This window comes from Benincasa hispida, chromosome 2 (genome assembly GCF_027475165.1).
Source record: "Benincasa hispida cultivar pf3 chromosome 2, pf3_genome.v1.1, whole genome shotgun sequence".
NCBI lineage: Eukaryota > Viridiplantae > Streptophyta > Magnoliopsida > Cucurbitales > Cucurbitaceae > Benincasa > Benincasa hispida.
The window spans coordinates 63242620-63269426 of NC_143479.1; the positions used below are offsets into that span (position 1 = coordinate 63242620).

The window sequence follows — 26807 nt, forward strand, 5'->3', positions numbered from 1 at the left end:
TAAACAATCCCTCTCTGCCCAGTGAGATGGTAAGGCATCTCATTGTTCAGGACCCGAAACTAGCCCTTAAGGGAGCAATTCATCTACTTTTCCTCAAAATGGGAAGAGTGAATTCTATCTTGTATAGTTGTATTCCCAACTCCCTACTCGGACAAATTTCCACAATGGTAAGCTTATTGAGTCGGTAAATATGGCAACTCTCACCTATACAGATCAAAAAATCGCTCTTATAGACAAGGGTTTAAAACTCACTCAAGATTAAGATCAAGTCACCTATGGTCATCCTAGTGAAATGTTAATCTCTTCAAGTAACGATGTTATAAAGAGAGACTAATCATTTCGTGGTCCGTTCTTATACAAACTCTTAGTGTCCATATGAACGATCAAGGTCAGATCGTTTGTAACACTTCCAACTATTATAAAAATTACAAGGTGGGTCGTATCTGTAGTGTAACCAGGATAAGGTACCTAATTTTATCCATACACTACGAATCATTTAGGTTATTACTTAAACATGATCCACATGTATGTCAGCCACATATATGTTTAAGTTACATAAAATAACCTTGGATCTTAGTTTATCGATTGGGTTAATGCACACTAAATGTCAAATAAAATAACATCTTATTTTATTAAATAAATAGTTCGTATACAAAATTTACAAACTACGAAATCCATGAGATTTAGGTATTAACCACAACATTTACACCATGCAATATCACAAGTGTACGATGTTGAGTTTAATATAGTGATTGAGTTCGAGTGTCGTTCACAGAATTTGGTCATTAATTTAATTAAGTACCACCAACTGCTTCTACCTCATTGTATCTATAGAATTTTAAACATTTTGTAGGTGGATGATTTAAATTAATGCTACCTTTACTCTAACTAAGTGGAGACAACAATTAGAGTTGAAGCTAAAGATATGATTCATGCAATGGAATAATAAACTCAACTAATTAAAAGATAATTTTTATTGTGTAAAATACATAAGCCAAGAAGATTAGTGTTAGTCACTTCCTCTCTTAAGATCAATTAATTTTCCTGCCTATAATTAAAACCTAAGATTTCAGTATAATTTTTAAAGACAAGAAGGAGATTATGAATCTTCACTTAATTACTCCTAAAACTATTCTCAATCTATCTCATTATCACCACGAGTAGACCGTTCCCGATATATTGAAAGTACATGGACAAAAATTGGATATTTGAAAGCACATGAACTAAAATTTGAATAATTTTCATAGTATCGGTACCAAAAGTGTATTTTAACCAAATTTATAATATGGAAAATATCGGAAAATTATTTTTAGACTTTTGGTACCTTTACTTTGGAATTATTCAAAGTATTAATGACTTGTATCCATACAAATATATTTTGATAAGTTATTTTTATACTAGTTCGTACAAAATATCATTAAACTTTGTACTTTGTGTAAAAAAATATATTTGAACTTTCAAAAGTTTAAAAAATACTCTTAAACTTATAAAAAAAAGGTTAAAAAAAATACCATTATCATTAGTTTTGGATGGAATCCGCTAGCGTTTTGTTACAAAAATTTTTCTAAACAAAAGTTTTAAAAATACTCTTAAACTTTTTTTAAAAAAAAAGAAAAAAAACTCAAAAATACTCTCATGGCTAGTGTATGGATACAAGTCATTAATATTTGTTTAAAAAATATTTTCGAACTTTTAAAAGTTGCACAAATTAGCCTTAATAAGGCCAACAAGAGCGTAGCTAACTGGCATAGTGCTATCAACCTCGTGATTTGAGATTCGATTTCCCCACCCCATACTTTAATTACAATACTTAAAAAAAAAAACCTATTCTTAAAAAAAAAAATAGCCTTATTAAAAAGAAAGCTGACGTGACATCTGTTTTTTCTAAAATTCTTTACCTAATTTTTAAATATTAAATTTTAAAATATTTGTTTATTTTAAAATTTTCTTTTTCTTGGACTCCTTTCTCTCACTCGCCGCTTCTTTCTTAATATCCTCCTTTCGTCTTCTTCCTTCAATATCAATGACAAACGTCGCCATGGGAGATGGTATCCTTCTTCTCTTTACGTTTTACTTCTTTTTCTTCTTTATTCTCTTTCCCCTTCTCATTTCTTCCATTCTTCCCTATTTTCCAGATAATTAATAGTTTAAAACAAAGCTAAATTTGTTATATCTATATTTTTTATAAAACTAAAATTTCAAAACTTTGTTACTTTGTTACCAAAAATTAAATTTGTTATAAAAAGTTTAGCCCGTTAGGTAACCATTTATTTTTTGTTTTAGGTTTTTGAAAATTAAATTTATTTCATTCATATTTCTTACCATAGTTTGTATCTTTCTTAATACAATGATTAAATTCTTAGTCAAATTCTAAGAATAAAAACAACTTTTTGAAAGCAATTTTTTTTAGTTTTTAAAATTTGGTTTGGTTTTTTAAACCATTAGTGAAAAGTAGATAATAAAAGAAGAAATTTGGAGGTGGAGGTAATGTTTATAGACTTAATTTTTAAAAAACAAAAACAAAAAATAAAATGATTACTAAATAGGGTATAAATCATTGTCATTCCTATATTATTGACATGAAAATTGATAGAGCAAATGAATTAATTTAGAGTACAAAAGATATAGTTAATATAAATTTCATTTTGAAATGAATCGATCAAATGTTTCCTTCAAAATAATTATCATAAAAGTTGGTCCATTATATACGAGAGATTATACCATTCACAAAGCAATCATTGATAATAATAAAAAAAAAAACTACACATTAATTAAACTCATACATAAGTAACATGCACTTGAAATAAAGTCTTCATAAACTCACACTTTTAAATCCTACATCCTAAGTATAATTATTTGTGATTTTGAAGCTTCATAGTTCTAAAAAAATAAGTCTCAATCTTTTGATTCCTCGGATCTTGTTCAAAAAAGTTTCAATCTTTTGATTTCAAATCTGTGTACCAAATGCTCTAGTACTTTGTTTTCTCTCTAAATTTTCTTTTCTTAAAGTTTAAGGAAAACAATCAAATCTCACTCAATTGTTTTGAAGTTATTTTATAACTAAAGAATTTATAATTATTTTTTAAAAAGTGTTTATGTCTAGTTACCATTTGAAACTTAATTATTCTTACCATCATTGTATAAATTGATAAATTCAATAAAAAAAAACCTTTCAAGACACGTGTTAACACAAGTCTTAATAAAAGTCCAAATTTAGCCCCTAAATATTTTTTCAAAAGCAAATCAAATCATTGTATTTTTAATAAATCTTATAAATGATTATCCCTCAAATTTTCATTTGACTTGGAAAAAGAAATCTATTTTTTGTTTTTTTTAAAAAAAAAAACAGAATGTCAACATTTTGGGTAAGTTTTTAGAGTTTTCATTTTTTTTAAAAAAAATTTAATTTCAAACTAAAGATGGTGATTGTTTTTAAAATTTATTGAAAATATCTATTAAAATAGAAGAAGTCTTAAAAGGTAGACATCATTGTGATATTTTAGAATAAATATTTGGTAGAGTGCCCCTTTTTATTTATTTATTTATTTTTTAAGTTTATCTTGACAAAAACTATTTTGGAAGCATTTTTCAACAAGTCCATTTATTTTCTGAAATTACAGGAAATTAGAAAAAAAAAAAGGTCAATTGTAATGATTTGTTTAATTCGTCCTTCCACTTTTTTTTTTTAGATTTCTTTTTATTCTTCAAAGGCACTTAAAAAAAATTAAATTATTACTTGTTTTATTGGTCAACTTGTTAAAAAATATTTTCATCTTTTCAAAACACTTGGTGAAATTATAAGTTTAGTCTTTAAATTTTTTAAAGTTGTGTTGGATAAAAATCGGTACTTTATTTTAATGGAATTTTCTTAATAAAAATTAACTTATTATAAATATAAAAGTAGGAACTAAGTTGTTGCATAAAGTTTGAGATCAAATTGTTATAAATGTAAAATTATATGGACTAAAATATTACAGAACTAAAATTCATAAAATAAATTGTTTTTTTCATGTGCGCTTAAGTAAATTGTTAAAAAATGAACAGGACGGTCCGGTATAACTCAATAAATAAATATGCAAATTACCATCTCAAAGTTTGATGAATTGATCTTTACACATAAATGTTGAATTAAAAAAAAAAAGAAAAAAGTTTTGTTATTGAGTTTTGAATCGAATTTTCATTTAGTCATTGACATTGAAATATTACATTTTTACCCCTAATTTTCATGTTTAATTTATATTTTATTCCTAAATTTCAAATGTTATATTTTTCCTTTTAAGCTTTGAGTTTAATTTCCACATGGTTCTTAGGTTAGGTTTGAATAGTTTATACTTCTATTCAATTTTCTCTAATGCTCACATTGGTTGTTGGTGTTAACTGATAACTATAAATAAATTAATTTTAAATAATTATGAAGTTGAAATTTTAATAACAATGAAAAGTTAGTGAAAACTAATTAATTATTGTTTCTTTGAATTAATTAATAAACATTGACACTAATGATCGAAATGGGATTCCCTTTGAGAAAAAAGTATTTTTTTTAAAAAAAAATTTATTTTTATTTAAATACTTTTGACAAAAATTGTTGAAAATACTCTTCAAGAGCTATTAGTTTATAACAATTTAGTCTATATACTTTCAAATTTGTAACAATTTAATCCCTAAACTAAAACAAATATCAATTTAATCTTTGCACTTAGCAATTTGTAATGATATAGTCCATACTGTGATAATTATTATGAAGTGTCAATGAATTATCTTACCATGTAGGTTGATTAGTTGATTAAGAACCAATCTTGTTTGGTAACTATTTCGTTTTTTGTTTTTTATTTTTGAAAATTAAGTATATTTTCTCTCAATTTCCTACAATGATTTGGATTTTTAAGTATAATGATTGAATTCTTAGTCAAATTTCAAAAAAAAAAATAAAAAATAAAATTTAAAGCTATTTTGTTAGTTTTCAAAATTTGGCTTGATTTTTTAATCCATTAATAAAAATTAGATATGAAAGCAAGAAATCTGGGGTGAAAGTAGTATCTACTTTATAAAGGCTTAATTTTCAAAAGCAAAAATAAAAAGTCAATAGTTATCAAACAAGACTTAAATTGTTACAATATTGGGACTAAATTATTTATAGTAAAATTTAAAAACTAAGGTCCCATTTGGTAACTATTTTATTTTTTGTTTCTTTATTTAAAAATTAAGTCTATAGACACTACTTCCATCTCTAAATTCTTCCTTTGTTATCTATTTTTCATCAATAATTTTAAAAATCAAGCCAAATTTTGAGAATTAAAAAAAAGTAGTTTTCAAAAAGTTATTTTGTTTTTGGAATTTGACTAAAAATTCAACAACTGTATTTAAAAAAAAATGTAAATCATGATAGAAAATGTGGATGAAATAAGCTTAATTTTTAAGAAAAAAAATAAAAATCAAATACTTACCCAAAAGGTCTTGAATTATTATCAAATTTATAATATGAACTAAATTGTTATAAATCTAAATACTTAATTTGATAAAAATTAAGTCTAAAAAGTGAATTATTTTTTAATTAAAAAAAATTATGAGAAAAGAAAGGGGAAGAGAAAGAAAGGAAAGCATCGACTATAAAAAAGGGCCTTTTAGGCTCTGACGATTGTAAGTCGGAATCGAAGATATAGACAGACTCTCTCTCTGCTATTCCTCTTTGTTCCCTTTCTCTTTATAAGGTCAGTTTCTTTCGAAAAACATTATTAATCTTTTCGAAATACAAAACTCTTTCTTAAGGAATCTCTCTGATTTTCTCTTCTTTCTTTTCTTTCTTTTAAGCGGACACAACCCCAAGAACAAAAGAAAAATATGAAAAACTCTTCTCATTTCAAACCCCAACTAACAAACGTAACAAAAAAAAGCTAAATTATGACATGGGTCATCTTCCATTCTTCGCCATAGATCTCTTTCTCATCGATTTTCCCCTTTTCCCTTTCAGGGTATCTAAGATCTTGTTCACTTGAGTATCATCTGTCTCTTAAAAAGGTAATTAAACTCTCTCTTTCTTTGCTTGATCCTTAATAATTTTGTGATTTTCTTTCTGGGTTTGTTTGTTTTTTTTGTTATATGATTTGGTTGGTTGTGGAAATTATTGATTGTTCTTGATATTGATGATCTTCATTTGCAATCAACAGAGCTAAAATCTATGAGAAGATTGATTCTCTCTCAACTGCTTGTTGGGTTTTTTCTTTCATATGTTTTAGGCTTTTAGCTATGAACATGAATTAGCCTACGTTACATTTGGCTAAAAGTAACAATTCCCTTCCCTCACATAATTTTGTATCTTCTCTACTGTTTGATGAATTGCATCTGAGGGAAATCAACAGTAAAGCAGGAGGAGTTTCTATCAGCTTTCTGGTTGTTTTTAGGATTTGTTCTGGCGGCCCATTTAATCACCGATGCATAATGTGATGAACAGGAATCGGGGCTTGGATGTCACATTTTGACTTCTGTGGTAGCAGCTTTGAGAATTTTCTGTAATGGCTTGAAATTTTTCAGTAAATGTATGCAAGTACTGTGCTGTGAATTTTGTTCATGAAAGAGTCTTTTGATATATTCTGATATTTCAAAAAAAAAAAAAAAAAAGATTCTTTGTTTCCTCCTGAGATCTATTGATTTTGTTGATATTTTACTTTGATCAATGATCATTGATTCATTCTCTAAATGTGCATTGAGTTTGTTTTAGACGATTCAGTCTGCGGATAAGTATGGCTAGGTCCTTCTGATGGGTTGAGTTGTTGATAATTAGGTGAAAAGTGAATATATTATGGCATCTGTCTTGTAAAGGTTCTGTATGATAGATTTCTATTACTTTTTGTAGAATATACTATTTTTGTTCAGTTCTTTTTCCTGGTGAAAAAGTTATTCTTGTTTCCATTTCAAAACCTGCTTTGATTTGCATATTGATTATATGCACTGTTTATCTAGTGCACAGTTTGCTTATTCTATTCGTTGTTCTTCTTTTCAAAAGCTGTCTGAGATTTATTTCAAAGTTCAAACGTGATGGATCAGCAAGGGCATGGCCAGCCTCCGTCCATGGGAGCGGTTGGCAGTGGAGGTCAGATGGCATATGGTAGCAACCTCTACCATCCCAGCCAAATGACTGTAGGTCCGACTTCGGGATCTGTCGTTACATCAGTCGGAGGTATTCAGTCTACGAGTCAACCTGGTGGAGCTCAGCTTGCTCAACATCAACTTGCTTATCAACATATCCACCAGCAGCAGCAACAACAGCTTCAACAACAGCTCCAGACTTTTTGGGTAAATCAATACCAAGAGATTGAGAAGGTAACAGACTTTAAGAACCATAGTCTTCCCTTAGCAAGGATCAAGAAGATCATGAAGGCTGACGAGGACGTACGAATGATATCGGCTGAGGCACCTGTTTTATTTGCTAGGGCATGTGAAATGTTCATCCTGGAATTGACTTTACGGTCTTGGAATCATACCGAAGAGAACAAGCGCAGGACACTTCAAAAGAATGATATTGCTGCAGCTATCACAAGAACTGACATTTTTGACTTTCTGGTTGATATAGTACCGAGGGAGGATCTGAAAGACGAAGTACTCACGTCGATTCCAAGAGGATCAATGACAGTTGGGGGGCCTGGAGAAGCACTTCCTTACTGCTATATGCCGTCTCAGCATGCACCTCAGGTTGGGGCACCTGGAATGATCATGGGTAAGCCCGTGATGGACCCAACCATGTATGCTCCACAATCACACCCTTACATGCCTCCACAAATGTGGCAGCACGCACAAGATCAAGCCCCTCCTGATCAATAGTAGCTTGCAGCATGGAGGTGAAGGTGAATCGTACGTCTCTTTTTGTTCTTTTCGTGACATCTCTTTTATTCAAAATGAAATTTCTGTGGTGGTATATATATAATGCTTTTTTTGGTCTACTATCTTCAGGTAGATTTCATGCTTTTGAGGTTGTGTTTGTGTTCAGAATTCAGATTCATTCCAGTCTTCAGTGATGCATATTTTGTTGAAAACGTTGGCTGTAAAGTGCATATGAGTGTATTATCATCAATCATATATGCAGCTTACAAATTTCCCTTTCAGTTGAAGCTTTAAATAAACTCCAATTCTGTGTTCCATTTAATGTGATTATATTTAGATCGGACATTTGGATAATAGGGTTAGGTTTGTGTACCAAAAGTCGAGTATATGTTTGGTGCGTGTATTTGGTTTGTATAGACTGGAGTAGACAATTCGTGTTTATATTTGGTATTTGTGTTTGATTTGCATATCTTTGACTATGAATTAATCTGTAGATCCTATGAACTGCATAAACCCAGACTTCTGAAAAAACCCCTTTTAAGCTACAAACTTTTGTAATCACAAACCCACAAATCAACGTTGAACCGCGAACTATATAAACTTGCTACTGCAAGAAAGACTTATTCCTTGTAACATTTCACACTGGACTATCCGGACTTTGGCCTCTCAACTCTTGGCTACATAAATTCAAACTTTCAAACTCACCTTCATAAATGGCCTCATAGTTGGATTTTAGATTTCCATTTGGCCTGTACTCACCATTTTCCTGTCAATTGTTGCAGACGGAGTCTCCTCCGAAGCAAGCTCACAACGATGCCAAACCACACACACACACACCAGACCGACAGGAGAATTTATACTGAAGATTTGATCTGAAGCCCTACATAATACTTTCTGTAGATATTTTGCTTGACAAGATTAGATCATCTTGATTGAGCTAGAAAAAGTCTCTTCTTTTTCTATTCATGCTTTATTTCTATTCTGCATATTGGAAATGACAATTGAAAGGAATGTATAACTTCATATGATACTCCAAAAATTTGATGCTTACCTTGACATTCCCATATAAAAAAAACTGTAGTTTCCTTATTCTGTCTAGCTAGAACTTAATGTTATATTACAAGACAACTTTTCCTTGATTCAAAATAAAATTCAATCTACCTAATTCATTTAAAAATTAAAAGCAACAGCAGGAGAGAGGGGTTGTTAGGTAGTTAAGTTAGAGTACCTTTTATTATTATTATTATTATTTTAATAGTTTAAAATTAAAAGAGGAGATTAAATGAGTATTTCAGAAAAATTGGAGAGGTTGTTCGAACAGTTACTTTATATGTAATTATTTGACTTTAACAAGTCATCTAACAAGGTACCCACTCAGAAGCACAAATACTTTAGTTTAAATAATGTATCCGTGTTAGACATAAATCGAACAATTGAACACTCTGAACTCTTCTTGGACAATTACTGAATACTTGGTTGCACAATGTGTGTTAGACACTAGTTATACTAAGTTAATAATTAACATTGTTAAACACATATTGAACACTTGTTAAGGATATTAAATAGATCAAATGCATAATAATATATAATAAAAATAATAAACTTTGAGGGAGAAATACATCAAACCCAATTTTTTTAGCATATAAATCTATATACTAATTGATTTAGAATTTCCTTCAAGTTTGTAAACGATACAAATTTTTTAAAAATGCATATTTTGGCTTGTTATGTGTGTCCTAGATTTGTAAAAGATGTATTACCGTGTCCTGTCTGTGTCTTGTATCTATATTCATATTTATTTAGGCCAACCAACCACAACACAAAGTAGTCATTAAAGATCATCATGTAAGATAGATTGTCATCTTCATTTTTTTTTTTGTGGGGGGGTGGGAGATTAAGGTATTTTCTGTTTATGAGAGCTCAAAGAAAACCGAATGGAATTAAAAATTGGAATCTTTTTTTGTTATATTCATAAGAATCATCTAGCATATCAGGAAACAAATTAAGTTCTGAGGATTTCAATTGTTCCCTTTTTTTTATTTTTCATTCCTTTGAAATTTGCATTGATGTTTAGGAGAACATTTGGTTAGATTATAACCTGAACTTCTTGATTTAAAATATAGTTTAGAAACTAAATAGACATAGACGTAATAAGACTAAATTTATCATTGAGCCAAAACACTTCTATTATTAAACGATATTCAACATTGGATACTAGTAATTATATTAAAGAAGATAAAAAGATTTGTCCTTATTCACAAATTTCTTAAGAAACTAATCTGTGTGAAGACACAGATCATCAAAGGTGACAATATCATTATTGTCAGAGATGAAACTTCGTTTGCCTGAAATTTGTTTACAGACCCATCAAATAGACATGTTTTTCTGCTGCTCTGTTTTTGGAATCAGGCTCTCAGAGTAGTGTTAAGTAGGCCAAGACCATGAACTCCATCAAATTTATAATCTTTCTTTTGGTGATGGCATTGCTTCCATTTCTTATTTCTCTGCTTCCATGGCCCCAAGCAAAATGTATACATTTTGGCTCCGATTTCGTGCAACCTTAATTGAATGCGTTGATTGGATATTTGGAGTGGTTTATACATTGTTCTAGATAAATTTTACCATTCTCTTACGATTTCTTTTATCGCTCATAGTTTGTTATTTAGTTATACTCATCGATAACATGTTAGAGGTGTTTGGGGCACTGAACTGATTATTAGTGTTGGTGGTTATTATGGATTATAATAGTCTGTGTTTGGGGTGCAGACTATTTTAGTTTGGATAGGAAATAGCAAGCATTGTAATAAGAAGGAAAAGAGAGGATGAGTAGGAATTAGGAAAGGTAAACATAGTAACAAAGAGGAATTTGAAATAGTAATATTATAGTTAATTGTAGGTAATAATAGCTGGAAATAACAACTATTATAGTTGGAGTCCCAAACATGGAGTGGGCTCCACCCACTTGAATTTGGGGGTCCAAATACCCCCTAATTGTTTTTGGTCATGAATGCTGTCATCGTCTATGTAAAAATGAGGAAGAGCACGAGCTTAGTAGGATACCTTTTTTTTCCCTTCGTTCTTTTCCAAAGTAGTAAAAGACATTCTAGATAGAGTCCAGAAGTGTATATGGATGTAACATACGTTCATTCCTCTTCGAAATATGACATATGTTTGTTTCTTTAATAATTGCAGAACATTATAGACCATACATCTTTTAGAAAACTGTTTAAGACAACAAAAGTTTGATGACACAGAACGTGTCACAATATTGACCACATCAACTGTTTGAAACATTCCGGGCTGAGGATGAAACATTTAGATTCATGGTATAACGACTAATGCTATGAATGAGGATTGTGATAATGGCTGCATTGGAGCAGACACTGACAGAGAAAGGTGACATCATCAAATTCTTGTTTTGTGGATGAAAATGAAGAACAAAAGAGTCATGATTGTTGTCTCTAATTTTGTCTGTGGTCATCTTCTTACAGTGTCATCAGACCGGAGAAGCCAACTAACTCCATTAATGACATAACTACTTCATTTATCTAACAGAAATTCCTTTTGTTTAGAACTCTGTAACGTAGCATTTAATGTTATTTCACTTTTTGGATCAAGAATGAACTTTTTGGTATTGAAAAAGTCCTATTTAAGGAGATGAGTACTATTCATCTGACCATAGCAGAAATAAAGAAAGTGAAAACAGAACACTTTCTGTCATTCTTCTGAAGCTTTTAAAGCAAATTAGAGTCATGTTTGCTACCATTGATCCTGTTGAGACGACTGAAGAAAGGAGGAATCTTGATAGGGAAATTCCGACGTGTGGATCGGTGATTGGTGGGAAGCGTAACAAGTGTGTCATTTTTCCAGTGAAATCAAGCATGGTTGCTGAGTCCATGGAAAGAAGTAACAAGAACTGGTAAACTCCTCATACACTAACATATGCATCTCTATTTTATAAATCCCACTTATCTCTCCCAAAACCCCTTTATGCATTTTTTTTTAATACGATACTCCTATTGAACACTTCTTTTCTTAAAATCTGCTCATTGAAGGATTGTTCAGACAAAACCGGCATACGAAAGCGATTTAATTGTTCAGGTTGGGGAATTCAGCTTTCACCTGCACAAGGTACTGTATTATCTTATTATCTTGTCAGTTAAATTTACAGCATTATCTTTCCATAATAACTTTTCAGTACAAAACCATGAGAGATTTTTACCATTTTTGACACCAATGATTAGAGTTCAACTCTTGTTCATTGATCATTGCTCTGTACAAGTTTTTGAGTTCTACTATTTGTCTTCCCTGTTTTTCAAGAAATTTTATCCGTCTTCTATTTTGAAATTTGAAACAAGGATGGTTTTCCAGGGAAAAGCGTAACATTGATTTCTAATGTAAATTTCTAAGTGAATCTTATGAACATGGTCAAAATAACAATATATTACAGTTTATATCTTATTTTGTTTCTCGATCTTTCTGAACGAATTTTCAAAAATTTTGTTTTATTCTCTCGACTTTGTTCAATTCAGTTTATGCAAAAAACTTTTGGTCATTGTTAATTTTGCATCAATTATATAACAAAATTCCAGAACTATTTTGAAAGCCAACACTTTGGCCTACTTCATATAGTTCCAATTCCTCCAAAGCTTTAGGCATCGATTCATCAAATTTAAGACCCTGTTTAAAAATCATTTGATTTTTTATTTTTGAAAACTATGCTTGTTTTCTTGTAATTTCTTTACCATAGTTTTTTCTTTCATAACTAAACAAAATTCTTATCCAAATTTCAAAAACAAAAACAAGTTTTAAAATCTACTTTTTTTAGTCTTCAAAACTTTGCTTGCTCCTAAAAGTAGATAACAAAAAAAAAAAAATTCACTAGGTAAAAGGTTAGGTTACCAAAACGGACCTAAATGGTTTTCAAATGAGGCCTAAAAATATAAATATAATTACAATGGGGGTTGGTATTTTATGCAAAATGTAAGGACATAAACAAAATATTCAACTGAAATATAATAAGCACAAAAATTGAGAAATCAAAATAGGATTTATCCTGTTTATACCGAGTTAGACTGTAATGGTGTAATCTGTCATCTTTTCAGCTCCCAATGGTTGCAAGAAGCAAATATCTTAATAGAATGATAATCCAAAACAGCAGCCATGAAGTGCAAAATAACAACAGTGTCAGCACAATACAACTTGACAATCTTCCAGGGGGGCCTATGGCTTTTGAGTTGGTGATGAAGTTCTGCTATGGATGGAAGGTTGATTTAACTGCCAAAAATGTTGCTCCTCTTTACTGTGCAGCACATTTCCTAGAAATGACTGATGATCTTGCACAAGGAAATCTAACTTCCAAAGCAGAAGCCTTCTTGAGCTTTGTAATATCATCATCATGGAAAGACACATTCAAAGTTCTCAAAAGTTGTGAATCCATTACTCGATGTGCCAATCGGCTGCAAATCCCGAAACGCTGTTCTGAAGCAATCTCCAGGAAGGCTTGTATGAACCCGGAATCCTTCTGTAACAGTGACTATAATATTGATAATGTAAAGCTCGAAGTCGTTGCTGACAACTGGTGGTTTAAAGATGTTTCGGTTCTACGAATAGATCATTTCATTGAAGTGATTGAATCGGGAAAACAGAGAGGAATGAAGTCTGAGGTTGCAGGATCGTGTATAGCACACTGGACAATGAGATGGTTTGCTCGGTTCATGAATGGATTCGAAAATTTGACGCTGCAGAACTCTACTGACAAGTTGAAAGCAATGACGGTTGAAAGTTTGATTCGGTTACTTCCTGTAGAGGAAAATTCGGTTACCTCTACCTTTTTGCTTCATATTTTGAAGTTGGGATCTGTAATGAAGATCGACTCTGAATTGTTAACTAGGCTTGAAAGTAGATTGGTCATGATGTTGGAAAATTGTCATGCTTCAGATTTACTTGTCAAAAATTATGGAGACAATGATGGTGTCTATGATGTCGCCATTGTTACTCGGATGGTAAAATCGTATGCTTCGCACATATCAGATAACGCTCAATCAAATGTATCTGATGTTGGGAGGTTGGTGGATGATTATCTTATGCTTGTTGCACGGGATCAAAACCTCAAAGCAGCTGGTTTCCAAGATCTTGCAGAAGCATTGCCGCAAGATGCTCGGGCTTGTTGCGACAATCTGTATAGAGCAATTGATATGTACCTGAAGGTAAGGAAAGCCCCATTTATATTGCATTTGGGAAATGCTAAGTTTCAATTTGAATAATCTCAGATTCTTGGTTTGGATCGGTTTTTGAGCGATGTTAACATGAATTTTTTCGAAGTTTTGCAGGCACATCCCGAGTCCACAGAAGAAGAAAGGACATGTCTATGTAGATCCTTGAAATACCATAAACTATCCCAAGCAGCAAAGGAGCACATAATGAAGAACAATAGGTTACCGTTGAAATACGTAACGAGTATTATTCTTTTGGAACAAGTGAACGTTACAAAGCCTAGAACAGCCTTTGGGTCAATTTACGGACAGATGAAAAGCCAGGTTGTACTGGGCGAAAGTAAATGTCCAGGAACAAGTTGGATGATGAGTTCACAAAATGAGATAAATCTGATGAAAAGAGAGGTTGCAACAATGAAAGGGCAGCTTAATGACATTCAGATGTGCAAGACAAAGCTTCAAGGGCAAGTAAAGAAAGGTTTCAATTACAAGAAAAATCTTGCCAGCGTACGGAAAATTGTTTGTTTCGGTTTCAACAATGCCAAGTTAAGAAGCTTCGGTTTTGCTCCATTGTCGACTTGAACACACATGCAACATTTTATTAAAGAAAATCTTCGTTTTATCGCATCTTGTCGAACATACAATCATGTCAAACCAACACAGGATCATTCTTGTATATTGCAGCTCTTACCTTATCTTGCACCTTATAAATTTCTTTGCTTGCATTCGAATACAATGCATTAACAGCTTTGCCAGCTGTTAATGAGCAGAACCTAACACAAAAATTTTCATTACAAGGCTGACACTGATTGCCCAATAACTTGAAAGTTACAGCTTAAGCATTGAAAGAAAACCCTGTCATTCATAATTGGCAAGAAACACCAGATTTGGAAATTTATCTTTAATCTAATCCTATATAGACTGAACCAGAAAGAGCTTCGTTTGGTAAAGAAAATAGGTACGAGCAACCCGACTCTCGAGTGTTCTTCTGTAACTTCCATAACTTTTGGACAGATTGTTGGATCATTGGACAAATTTGAGTCTTGAGTTTTCCCTTTTTTCTGAGTTGAAAGAAGCTTTTATGACATATGAGAGGTAGCGAAGGTTTCAAATGAACAAGTTTTGATTTCAATCGAAAGGCATAACGATTTGTGCAATGTCTTGGGAGAGGCTTGAAGGATAAGAAATGCAAGGCAAAAGGTTTGGATGATCCAACATGTAGGAGGAGCAACATGAAGGATAAAGAAGAGCTTGGTAGTACCATTTATGGAGGTAGTAACTATTGGCCATATCGGATAAAATTGACGACAGATCACTTACGTTGGGATAGCCTCAAGATTTCAGACTCAAAGCAATTCGAGGAATTGATTTTGAAGAATATGAATGAAGGAAGCTATAGAGATTTGGTTGAGATGATCCCTATTGAAATATCAATCTATGATGTTGATATTTGTGAAACTTTTAAGGTGAAGTTGGTGAAGAAAGAGGCATTTTGGTTTGAACCATTGCCTCTGGTTGGTGAGAAGTCAAAGAAAGATAAGTTTTATTCTCATTCTACTGCAAAAGTGAGTGGCAAGTCCTACCGTATGCAGGAGGAAAAGAAAGAATTTGTTTATTCAATCGAGCCTTTTCGCCACATTATAAAGAAACGGGGTCTAGATTATCAACAAGAGATTGGTTTGCGTTGGTCAGGTAGCAAAACGATCGACCAGTTTGATTTTTCAGTTTTATCTTCTCCAAGGTTGAGCTTATACAACTTGATGATTTGAGAAATTAAGAGCATGAATTTGATGTTTTTGTTCATCTCTTTGTTTCACATTGAATGGATAGCTGTTGAATTTTAGAGGTAGTAATCGTATTCAAAGGTGCAAATCTCTGGCTTACGTTGTTGTAAGGTTCATGTAAATTAGATGATAAATCGATTGAGTTCTTATAATTACTCACAATCCAAAAGTGAAGAGAACTCCAATGGGGCAAGACGTATGGCAAAAAACACTAATGCGACACCTCAAATGGTCTAAAATGTTGACATGATTGATGTTTTTGGCAAATGACATAGATGATGATACGTGACAATGACAAATCAAATTCCAAAATGGGAAAGATGTTTGTTAGGGAAATTACAAATAGCAAATCAAAGTGAGGTAAATATTGAGAAATAAATACCTAAACAATTAAGTTGAGATGTGAGTATCTCACTCTCTGTATGGAGACTCAAGTTTTTTACAACGTATATTTCCTTATCAACCAGCAGTGTAAAATGTTTTCTCTTGCCTATCTCTTCTACAACAACCGACCTAAAACATTCTATAACTAAAAACATTATGCACCAATAGATTGAACTCAAAACTCTACCACAAAAAGCACATCTCTTTTAGCCCAATTGCTCTTAGAAGAGTAAATAAGAGAAATGTGATTAAGTGGAGAGAAGAAAATATTGAAATATTGAGTGTTTGCAAGAGAGGTATTCATAGGAGTTTTAGATGTAAAAAATTTAACAAAATTAAGTAATGAATTTTTAAGTGCTCTTTCATTTAGCAAATATGTTCTTAACTAAAGATGTCTATTTAACCCATAGAGTCGGTCAAGCAGAACTGATCTTGATCAGAGCAAGGAATCTTCAATTACCTATGAAATGGGAGATGAAGTGAGGAGAGACTTCTCCATGTTGACTAAATGGGGACATGGATGAAAGTAACTAGACTAAATTGTTAGTTCTATAAAAGTTTAGGGATTAAAAGTGATTATTTTTAATCTTAATTTTCAATAAGTATATTATATGAGATGGATCAATAATCAATTCACTTAGGTTCAAAGTTTTATTTTATAATTATTGCTAAACTAGTTTTCTTATGGAAAAAAATCATATGTTATCTAGAGATATTGTATTGCTTAGTATGGAAATTAGTACAAATGAACCAAAAATTGGGACCAAATTGTCAAATGGCCAAATTTCCAAAAAATGCCAAAAGGCCCTTTGCTGACGTTAAGTTTGGGTGAAATTACCAAAATAAATTCATGCATGCAGAAAAGCCCAACTCACTTTTACTCTCGGTGATGATCTATTTGCGAATATCCATCGAACAATTTGCAAACATCTACCGCAGAACCACTTACCACTACAAAATGGGTCGTCTTCTTCCTCTATCTCACTCTCTCTCTCACTCTTGCTCTCAGTCTCGGTCTTAGTCTTGGTTTTTGGTCTCGTTGAGGAATGGAATGAAGGAGGGTCGTTGATTTCGGGAAGATCTGAGTATGAAACAGAGGAGGGTTGTCGATTTTGGCTAGGTCATCGATTTCGACTAGATCTCGGTGAGGAATGAAAAGATTGTTAGGGTTGATGCCCTAAAGTCTCGTGTCCTGTAGTTTATAAATAGTTTGTACGAATGCTTGTGATGTATAATATATGATATTTTACTTCACTTCTTGATTTTTCTCAGTTGAATGTTTTATTTGTTTTACCAAAAATCAATAAAACTAATATCCCTGGTTATTTGTATGTAATTTAAGCATGTATGTGGTGACATACAAGTGAATCATGTCTTAAGTGATAATCAAAATGATCTGTAGTATATGGATATAGAAGGGGAACCTTATCCTGGTAACACTATGGATGCTGCCCACTTTGTGGAATGGTCACAAGTATTGTGATTTTTCATAGATGGTCTGATCCTGATCATTCGTGTAGGGGACATGCGAGTAGGGGCGTCCTATACAAAGAATTTGTATAAGACCTGACCACGAAGTGTTAACATCTCGTTATATAACACCGCTCATGACAGAGACTTCACTTCACTAAGATGACCATAGGTAACATGACCTCAATCCTGAGTGAGTTGGGAACTCCTACCATTGAGGGTGGTCCTTTGATTTGCATGGGTGCGAGTGGCCAGTTCGTCGACTCAAATCTACCACTTTGAGGACTCGTCTGATTTGAGAGCTGGGAACTTAGCTACAAAGATGGAATTCACTCCTTCTCCGAATCAAGGGTAAGTAGATAGATACTTAAGGGCTGATTCTAGGGCTTGAACGATGTGGCGCCACACACTTTCTTTTGGCTCGAGAGGTGTTCACACATAGTTGGACTATATTATATTGTTCATTAGAGGGATCAGTGGTACTTAAGGAGTGAAATGTAACTACAGGGGCAAAACGGTAATTTGGTCCAGCTATACTTACGAGCATCTATGAAGGGTTATCGTACTCATGATTGGTTATACCGATGGACACAGAAATATATATGTGGTAAGAAGAGTTCAGCTGTCGGTCTTTAGTAGAATGCTTGACAGTTAACGGATGGTGGGTCTCATGGCTGAAGAGTTTAGTTAGCTATTCACGTACCGTTGGAGCTTCGAGCCATAGGTTTGTAAGGTCCCCTTGGTAGCTTGGATAAAGTTAAGAATCAGTTTTTGGGTCAGTTTGAAATGTTCAAATTGACAAGAGGGAGTTCGATTATATATGATATAATTGAACTGGTTAATTATATATGATAAAATTGACTAAATGTATGAGATACATTATTTTGGAGGAAATTGGATATAGATATGATTTATATCAAGTAGAGGAGAAAACACTATAGTTGATATATTATATTAAACTATAGGTTAAGAATATAATATGATTATATTCATTAAATAATTAATTGGGCGGTTATAATTGGCCGAGTATTTCTCCGGATTCGTGCGAAGGTGGGAAGTTCGAATTCAGTTCTTGTAACTGAAGAATAAAATGAAAATCGTTTTCATTTTGCAAGATGAACAGAAAGAGATCTGAAAATTTGCTCACGGTGTGAAAGTAAATGATCGCTTAGCGTTGAGAGCCTATACGATAGTGCCCGTCTTCCTAAACGATTGCACATCCGCACACTAAACGATCGTCCGCGATTTCTAAACAATCGCTTACGTTTACTACACGATTTTTTAGCTCGCCAAACGAAACTAAATGATCGTTTACCATTTGATAGACGATCGCTTAGCTAAACCTACATGATCGTGTACCCCGACCTAAACGACAAGCACCCGACTATATGATAGTCTTCTACTATCTCCCACTTGCTTGTTCGTTCTACACGACCGCTTTTCCTCCTTCCCTCTACCAATTCCATTAAAGTCCACCCTTTGGATTCTCACTCCGAGAATACCGAGGGTTTTGAGTGGTGATGTCATCCATGGTTGTTGTTTGTTTGTGCGCTGCTGATCGTGTAGACGACCGTGGTGCTGCTAGGCGGCTTCTTGCTGAACGATAAGAAGCATGAGAAGTTCGCTTCCGCTAGACCGGGGTTGATTGAAGATTTTCTTTAACTGGTAAGTCTCTCGGTCTTTTGTATTTTATTTGTTAGAGCATGCCAGTAATTAATGTTTATAATGCATATCTGTTTGTTAGAATGTATGTGTGGTAATTCTGTCACAATGAAATCAGAAAGATACGTTTCCACTCATGGATACTCTTATTAAAAAAGGCGGTCTTGACGTCCATTTTCCATATTTCATAGTCATAAAATGTGGTTATGGACAGGAAAATCCGGATAGACTTGAGCATAACGACAGATGAGAAAGTTTCCTCATAGTCAACTCCTTCAATCTCGGTATAACCTTTTGCCACGAGTCAAGCCTTAAAGGTTTGCACCTTTCCATCTACACCTCTCTTTTGCTTATAGATCCATTTACACCCTATAGGTCTTACCCCATCAGGTGGATCAACAAGCTCCTAGACGTTATTGAAGTACATAGACTCCATTTCCTGGTTTATGGCTTTAACCCATTCATCTTTGTCAACATCCTCCATTGCTTTCTTAAAAGACAATGGATCCTCGACCCCATCATTCGAAATGACATTAGGGTTTCAGTCAAACCCATGTAGCGATCCGGTGAGTTCATAACCCTTCTACTACGTCGAGGCAGTCTCAACTCTTGAGATGGTTGACTAGATGTTCTGACCTCAACAACTCTTGTTGATCTGTCGGTCTGTTCAAAAACTCTTGTTGAACCCTCAGTAGGCTCAGACTCACTAGAAATCTCACGCATAATGAGCTTACTTCGTGGCTTATGATCCCTCATGTGGCCTTCTTCCAAGAATATAGTATTTGTAGAAACAAACACTCTGTTCTCACTCGGATCATAGAAGTATCCACCTCTCGTTTCTTTGGGGTAGCCTACAAAGAGACAAACCTTCGAACGCGGTTCCAACTTCTTTGGATTAGTCACTAGTACATGTGCTGGACAGCCTCAAACCCTGAAGTGGCCTCTCCACAACTCAAAAGGTGTTTCAGAAACACTTTTTCAGGGAACGTTGTTCAGGATATAGCATGCAATCTCCATTGCAAAATCCCAAAACGAGTTTGGAAGATGAGCATGACTCATCATAGACTGAACCATGTCCAAAAGGTTTTGTTTCTCCTTTCTGATACACCATTCTACTGAGGTGTACCAGGGACCGAGAGTTGAGATGCAATTCCATGTTCTATCATATAGTTCTGGAATTGGAGGTCCATATACTCTCCACCACGATCAGATCGTAGTGTTTTTATCTTCTTACCTAACAAGTTTTCAACTTTAATCTTATACTCCTTGAACTTGTCAAGGGCTTTAGACTTACATTGCATTAGGTAGAGATACCCATACCTTGAATAATCATCTATGAGAGAGATGAAATATTCATACCCACCTCAAGCCCTAACATTCATCGAACCATAGAGGTCTGAATATACAAGTTCCAAGGATTCCTTAGCTCTATAACCTTTTCCAGTAAAAGGTCGTTTGGTCATCTTGCCTTCGAGGTATGATTCACATACCGGCAAAGAGTTTTCTTCTAAACTCTTTAGAAGTCCACTTTTCACCAATTTCTCAATCCTATTGAGGTTGATGTGACCTAATCTTAGATGCCAAAGAGGGGTGTTTTCCTTAGGAGAAACCTTTGGTCTTTTAGCTGTTGTTGCCGTACTGAACATTTCAGTGTTAAACAAAACTTTTATGACTAACAACCTTAGTACATATAAGCTACTTTCCATTGAACCATAACCAATCTCCATTCCATTCTTGAAAATAAAACACTTTATTCTCAGAAAAAGAGACTGTATACCCTTATTTAATGAGACAAAAAACCGAGATTAAGTTCCTCTTAATATAAGGAACTACAAAAACATTATCCAGTAATAGATAATGTTTCTTGTCAATAAATAACTTCAGCCTACCTATAGAAATAGCTGAAACAACCTCACCAGTACCAACTCGTAGAGTCATCTCTCCTTGTGGCAACGTTTGCTAGGAACTGAATCCTTGGTAAGAGGAACTAATATGATTGGTAGCACCTGAATCTAAGATCCAGGCAAAATCATCATTCTCTACCAAACACGTCTCCAAGAATCAGATTTACTATCTTGTCTCCTCTTTTGGAGAGTAGTAGGATTAGTGTCAGAACAACTGATACTACTGGTTTTGTCATCCATCCCTTTTTGCTTGACAAGTAAAAACTGACATTCAAACATATATTGTAACGAGGAACTGACAAGAACTGAATCCTTGGTAAGAGGAACTGACATGATTGGTAGCACCTGAATCTAAGATCCAGGTAGTCATTCTCTACCAAACACATTTCCAAGACCAATAAATCAGATTTACTGTCTTGTCTCCTCTTTTGGAGAGTAGTAGGATCAGTGTCAGAACAACTGACACTACTGGTTTTTTCATCCATCCTTTTTTGCTCGACAAGTAAGAACTGACGTTCAAACATATCTTGCAACGAGTCCATGATCTCGCATGGAATGATCATGTGCTCAACCATTTTGGCCAAAATATCATGTATGTTAGCCAAAATGTGAAGTTGGGCCAACAAATTAGCCTTCATTTACACCTCATATGCATTGCGAACACTTCGCGGTGCATCAAGGATTTACACTTGAGACACTCATCAACCATGACAAATTCGAGGTTGTTTGCCATGAAATACGTTTCACACGATTCTTTCCACTGTATGTAGTCGGTCATATTAAAAGCATTAAACAAAAATACTAACGAGTTGCTGAAAAAAAAACACATTGACCTACGTTAGGTTTTTAAGCAAATACCCGTTATAAAATGAACAACGTCCAATAAGGTTTTAGCAAAACTAATATGAACCCCGTGTGACATCTAGTTTCTCAATGATGCTTCAAAGGTTTAAGACAAAAGCCGCCGAAGGGAGGTCAATTATTCTTCCTCTGAATTGAGAAGTTCTCAACTAGTCATTAGTACCAGAACAACTTTTGCTCCTATAACGACTAGCCATCATTGATTTGGTCAAGATATCATTAACTTACTTAATAATCTCCTGTAAGTATGACACCACCAAGAAGGCTACCTTGGTATTCTCGGTGTGAGAATCTAGAAGGTGGGCTCTGTGTGAATTTAGTTTGAGGCAGAAAGAAGGAGAAACCACAATCGTGTAAACGATTGAGCAATGGGAGATGGAAATAACCTATCGTATAGGTCGATGCCCAATCGTTTAAGAAAAGCTAAGTGATCATCTAGCAAAAGCTATGCGATCGTTTAGCTCATCACTTAGCTGAGTGCTAGTAGGTGATAGACACTCAGCTAAGCGATGAACTAAACGATTACATAGCTTTTTCTAGACGATCGCTTATAAGGTTAAAGTGTAGCGAATCTATCTATAAGGGACCTTTTGTCTAAGGCAGGTTCTGGCTAGGCTGGGGTATTTAAGTTGATGGAAGCGTCACACCCTTACCTGGGAACCTACCTAGAAAGGTGAATTAGATAGATTTGATGCACGCATGTAAGTTAAGGACAATCCATTAAAGTGTTTAAATGTGACTACTTGAACTTGTTTATTTCATTGTTGTTTATGAATAGACTTAAAAAGATGACTTAGACTAAAATCAGTAGCTGGATTGTCTAGGTTAATGAACCCCTAGGTAGAACATTCAGTGGGAGGTACGTGGGGCATATGATGCTTCATTTAAACCTTTCACGTTTCTCCTATATAGTCCACTCCGTGAAATCTATCCTCGACCTTGTGGCACCCTGGGAGTGTCCCCCTAAAGGATGATGTTTGGGCAGGTCAATATCAAAGTGAATAGAGAGAGTGTTCATAATAAGTGGGAGCGGGAAATGCGACAACATATCTCACGGTCTCCCTTGTTGGATTGAATAAAATTTCTACGCATCGCCTTGAGGCACCCTGGGAGTGTCCCCCTATAGGATGGAAGTTTTGCGCGTTTCTTTATTTGATCTCCTGTAAGAGGATAAAGTTACTTATTCTCTTGTTCTGATCTACTTCTTCCCTATGGTGGGCTCATTAGGGTGGGACTCTGGTGTTGAAAGCAAGGGGTCACACTTACGCGGAATTGTTGAAGGTTAACAATTTTGGACCAAATAAATGGTGGCTGCTAGGTTCAATTCTAAGATTGGTTCTGCCTGATGGTTAAGAATGTCTCATCCTAATGAAGAAGCATCTGATCACTCCACCGGTGACGTTTTTCCTGCCTCATTGGGGCATTATTGCAAAATAGAAGTCTATGCACTTAGGGTACTTGAAACTATTGCTAAAATTAATTGTTTAAAATGTGGTTTAGCAAAATCTTATAAAAGTTTGTTCATTTTTCAACAAGTTTTTGAAAATGGCTACAGCCACAATAGCTTTGTTAAGCGCCGAGAAACTAACTGATGACAATTTTTCAACATGAAAACACATGATCACGACTATTTTAATCATCGAGCATCTCATGTTTGCTCTTAGGAAGCCTATCCTCATATTCCAGCGTCCAATGCCACTCGAAATGTTCGGGAGGCATACGAGCGATGGACACGAGCAAATGAGAACCGAGCCTATATCTTGGCAAGTCTTAATGACGTGTTGGCCAAGAAGCATGAGCCTATGGTCTCAGCGTGTGAGATCATGGAGTCTCTGCGGGGGATGTTTGGACAACCGTCTGAACAGTCGAGCACGAGGCTCTTAAGTATATATTCAACTCCAAAATGGAAGAAGGCACATCTGTTCATGAACATGAGCTTAACATGATGGTCCAGTTCAATGTGGCAGAGTTGAATGGGTCTACTATCGATGAGTGCAGTCAGGTTAGCATAATCCTGCATTATTTGCCAGAGAGCTTCCTGCACTTTGTTAATAATGTGATTCCTAACAAAGTGAAATACACCCTTATAACTCTCTTCAACGAGTTGCAGACATACCAATCTTTACTAAAAAGTACGGAGAGGAAGAGGGTTGAGGTAAATGTGCTTCATCCTCAAAGACGTTCCATCAAGGTTCGACCTCTAGAACGAAGTCTGCACGTTCTACTTCTAATTCTGCAAAGGGAAAGAAGAAGAAGGGTGGTAAGGGGAAAGGGAAGGGGCCTACTAACCCGCCACCTGTCGCCTCAAAAAGGCATTCGCCCCCGGTTGAAAAGGGAAAATGTTTCCACTGCAACCAGGATGGACACTAGAAGAGGAACTATCCTCACTAGCTGAAGGAAAGGAAGGCCGCCAAGGCTAATAAAGGTAAATATGATTTACTTGTACTTGAAACATGTTTAGTGGATAATGATTATTCTACCTGGATAATTGATTCAGGCGCCACTAATCACGCTTGTTCTTCTTTTCAAGGGATTAGATCCTGGCATTAGTTGAAGGTTGATGAAATGATGATGCGAGTAGGCACCAGGTACATTATCTCAACTGTGGCAGTGGGAGGGATCCAGTTATCTTTACAGAATAGGTTTCTAGTTTTAAATAATGTATATGTTGTTCCTGAACTTAAGAGGAACCTTATTTCTATAAAGTGCCTGTTGCAATGTAAATATACGCTTTCTTTTAATGTGGATAAAGTGTTTATTCATAAAGATGATGTTAATATTTGTATAGCTTATCTGGAAAGTAATTTATATGTGCTAAGGTCGTTAGCCTTAAGTTCCCTCCATAACACCGAGTTGTTTAAAACTGTCTAACTCAATCTAAACGTCAACGAATTTCTCCAAAAGAAAATGCCCAACTTTGGAACCTTCGAGTAGGGCAATCAATAGGCTTGAGAGATTGGTGAAGAATGGTCTTCTAAGTGAGTTAGAAGAAAATTCTTTACTGGTGTGTGAATCTTGCCTTGAGGGTAAGATGACTAAAAGACCTTTTACTGGAAAAGGTTATTGAGCCAAAGAGCCTCTTGAGTTAGTACATTATGACCTTTGTAGTCCTATGAATGTGCGAGCCCAAGGTGGTTATGAGTATTTTATCAGTTTTATTGATGATTACTCTAGGTTTGGGTAGGTTTATCTTATGCAACAGAAGTATGAATCCTTTGAAAAGTTCAAAGAGTTCAAGGCTGAAGTTGAAATCACGTTGGATAGACGGATTAAAACACTTCGATTGGATCAAAGTGAAGAGTTTTTAGACTCGACATTCCAGGACTATTTGATAGAACATGGAATTGTTTCCCAATTCTTGGCGTTGGGTACACCTTAGCAGAATGGTGTAGCGAAGAGGAGAAATAGAACCTTGTTGGACATGGTTCATTCGATGATGAGTTACGCTTCCTTACCAGACTCGTTTTGGGGTTTCCCAGTGGAGACTGCGGTATATGTACTCAACTGTGTTCCTTTCAAGAGTGTTGCAAGAACACCTCTGAAGTTATGGAACAAGCATAAAGCTAGTTTATGTCACTTCCGCATTTGAAGGTTACTGGTACATGTGCTTGAGGCAATCCCAAGAAGTTGGAACCATGGTCGAGGTTATGCCTCTTTGTAGCCTACCCCAAGGGTACACAAGGGGTTTTTTTTTATGATCCTTCGGAAAATAGGGTGTTTGTTTCCACGAACGCTACTTTCTTGAAGGAGGATCATATTAGGAAGCACAGTGGTAGTAAAGTCGTGTTGTGTGAGCTTTCTAATGAAACTACTGAAACTTCATCAAGAGTTGTTGAAGATCCTGCTTCATTAGCAAGAGTTTTTTATGATAGTTTATCTAGTAGGTCGGTTCCACCTCAAGAGTTGAGGGAACCTCGATGCAGTGGGAGGGTTGCGAACCTGCTCGTTCGCTATCTGGGTTTCATGGAAATCCTAGCTATGGTAGCAGATGACAACGTTGAGGATCCATTCTCTTATCAGAAGGCAATGAAGAATGTAGACCAAGATGAATGGGTCACGGTCATGGATCTCGAGATGGAGTCTATGTACTTCAACTGAGTATGGGATCTTGTAGATCAGCCTAATGGGGTAAGACCTATAGGTTGTAAATGGATCTACAAGCATAAACGGGGTGCTGATGGGAAGGTGGAAACCTTCAAAGCTCGACTTGTGGAAAAGGGTTATACCCAAGTAGAGGGAGTCGACTATGAGGAGACTTTCTCGCTTGTTGCCATGTTAAAGTCGATCCACATTCTCTTGTCCATTGCGGCTTATTATAATTATGAGATTTGGCAAATGGACGTCAAGACGGCATTTCTGAATGGAGATCTTGAGGGGACCATTTACATGGTGCAACCCGAGGGATTTATAGCCCACGGTCAAGAGAAAAAAGTTTGCAAACTAAATCGGTCCATTTATAGGCTGAAACAGGCTTCTAGATCTTAAAACATACGGTTTGATATTGCAATTAAGTCATATGGTTTTGATCAGAACATTGATGAAGCTTGTGTCTACAAGAAGATCGTTAATACTTCAGTAGTATTCTTAGTGTTGTATGTCCATGTCATATTCATTTGGAATGATGTAGGTCTACTGACTGCAATTGAGAATTGGCTAGCGACCTAATTCCAAATGAAAGATTTGGGAGAGGCCAATTTGTTCTGGGTATACAG

At 34.7% G+C, this 26807-nt stretch overlaps 2 protein-coding genes across 9 annotated transcripts; both read left to right on the plus strand.

The window, feature by feature from the left end:
- Positions 1 to 5586: 5586 nt before the first annotated feature.
- On the plus strand, positions 5587 to 8904 carry NF-YC9 (nuclear factor Y, subunit C9). 7 transcript variants are annotated; one of them, XM_039023142.2, is made up of 4 exons: positions 5587 to 5708; positions 5969 to 6015; positions 7001 to 7838; positions 8598 to 8904. In XM_039023142.2, the coding sequence occupies exon 3, from the start codon at positions 7033 to 7035 to the stop codon at positions 7813 to 7815; it is 783 nt and encodes a 260-aa protein (XP_038879070.1). In that variant the 5' UTR covers positions 5587 to 5708; positions 5969 to 6015; positions 7001 to 7032; the 3' UTR covers positions 7816 to 7838; positions 8598 to 8904. The 7 variants fall into 7 exon arrangements, with proteins under 7 accessions (XP_038879070.1, XP_090166930.1, XP_090166931.1 ...); XM_090310804.1 differs by having other exon boundaries at positions 5597 to 5708; positions 7001 to 7845; XM_090310805.1 differs by lacking the exon at positions 8598 to 8904 and adding an exon at positions 7945 to 8282 and having other exon boundaries at positions 5597 to 5708; positions 7001 to 7845.
- Positions 8905 to 11416: 2512 nt separating this feature from the next.
- Positions 11417 to 14758, plus strand: LOC120071094 (root phototropism protein 3-like). Of its 2 annotated transcripts, none has more exons than XM_090310803.1 (4): positions 11417 to 11734; positions 11871 to 11946; positions 12921 to 14024; positions 14140 to 14758. In XM_090310803.1, exons 1-4 carry the CDS (start codon positions 11568 to 11570, stop codon positions 14197 to 14199), a joined length of 1407 nt encoding a protein of 468 aa, XP_090166929.1. In that variant the 5' UTR covers positions 11417 to 11567; the 3' UTR covers positions 14200 to 14758. The 2 variants fall into 2 exon arrangements, with proteins under 2 accessions (XP_090166929.1, XP_038879068.2); XM_039023140.2 differs by having other exon boundaries at positions 14148 to 14758.
- The last annotated feature ends 12049 nt before the right edge of the window (positions 14759 to 26807 follow it).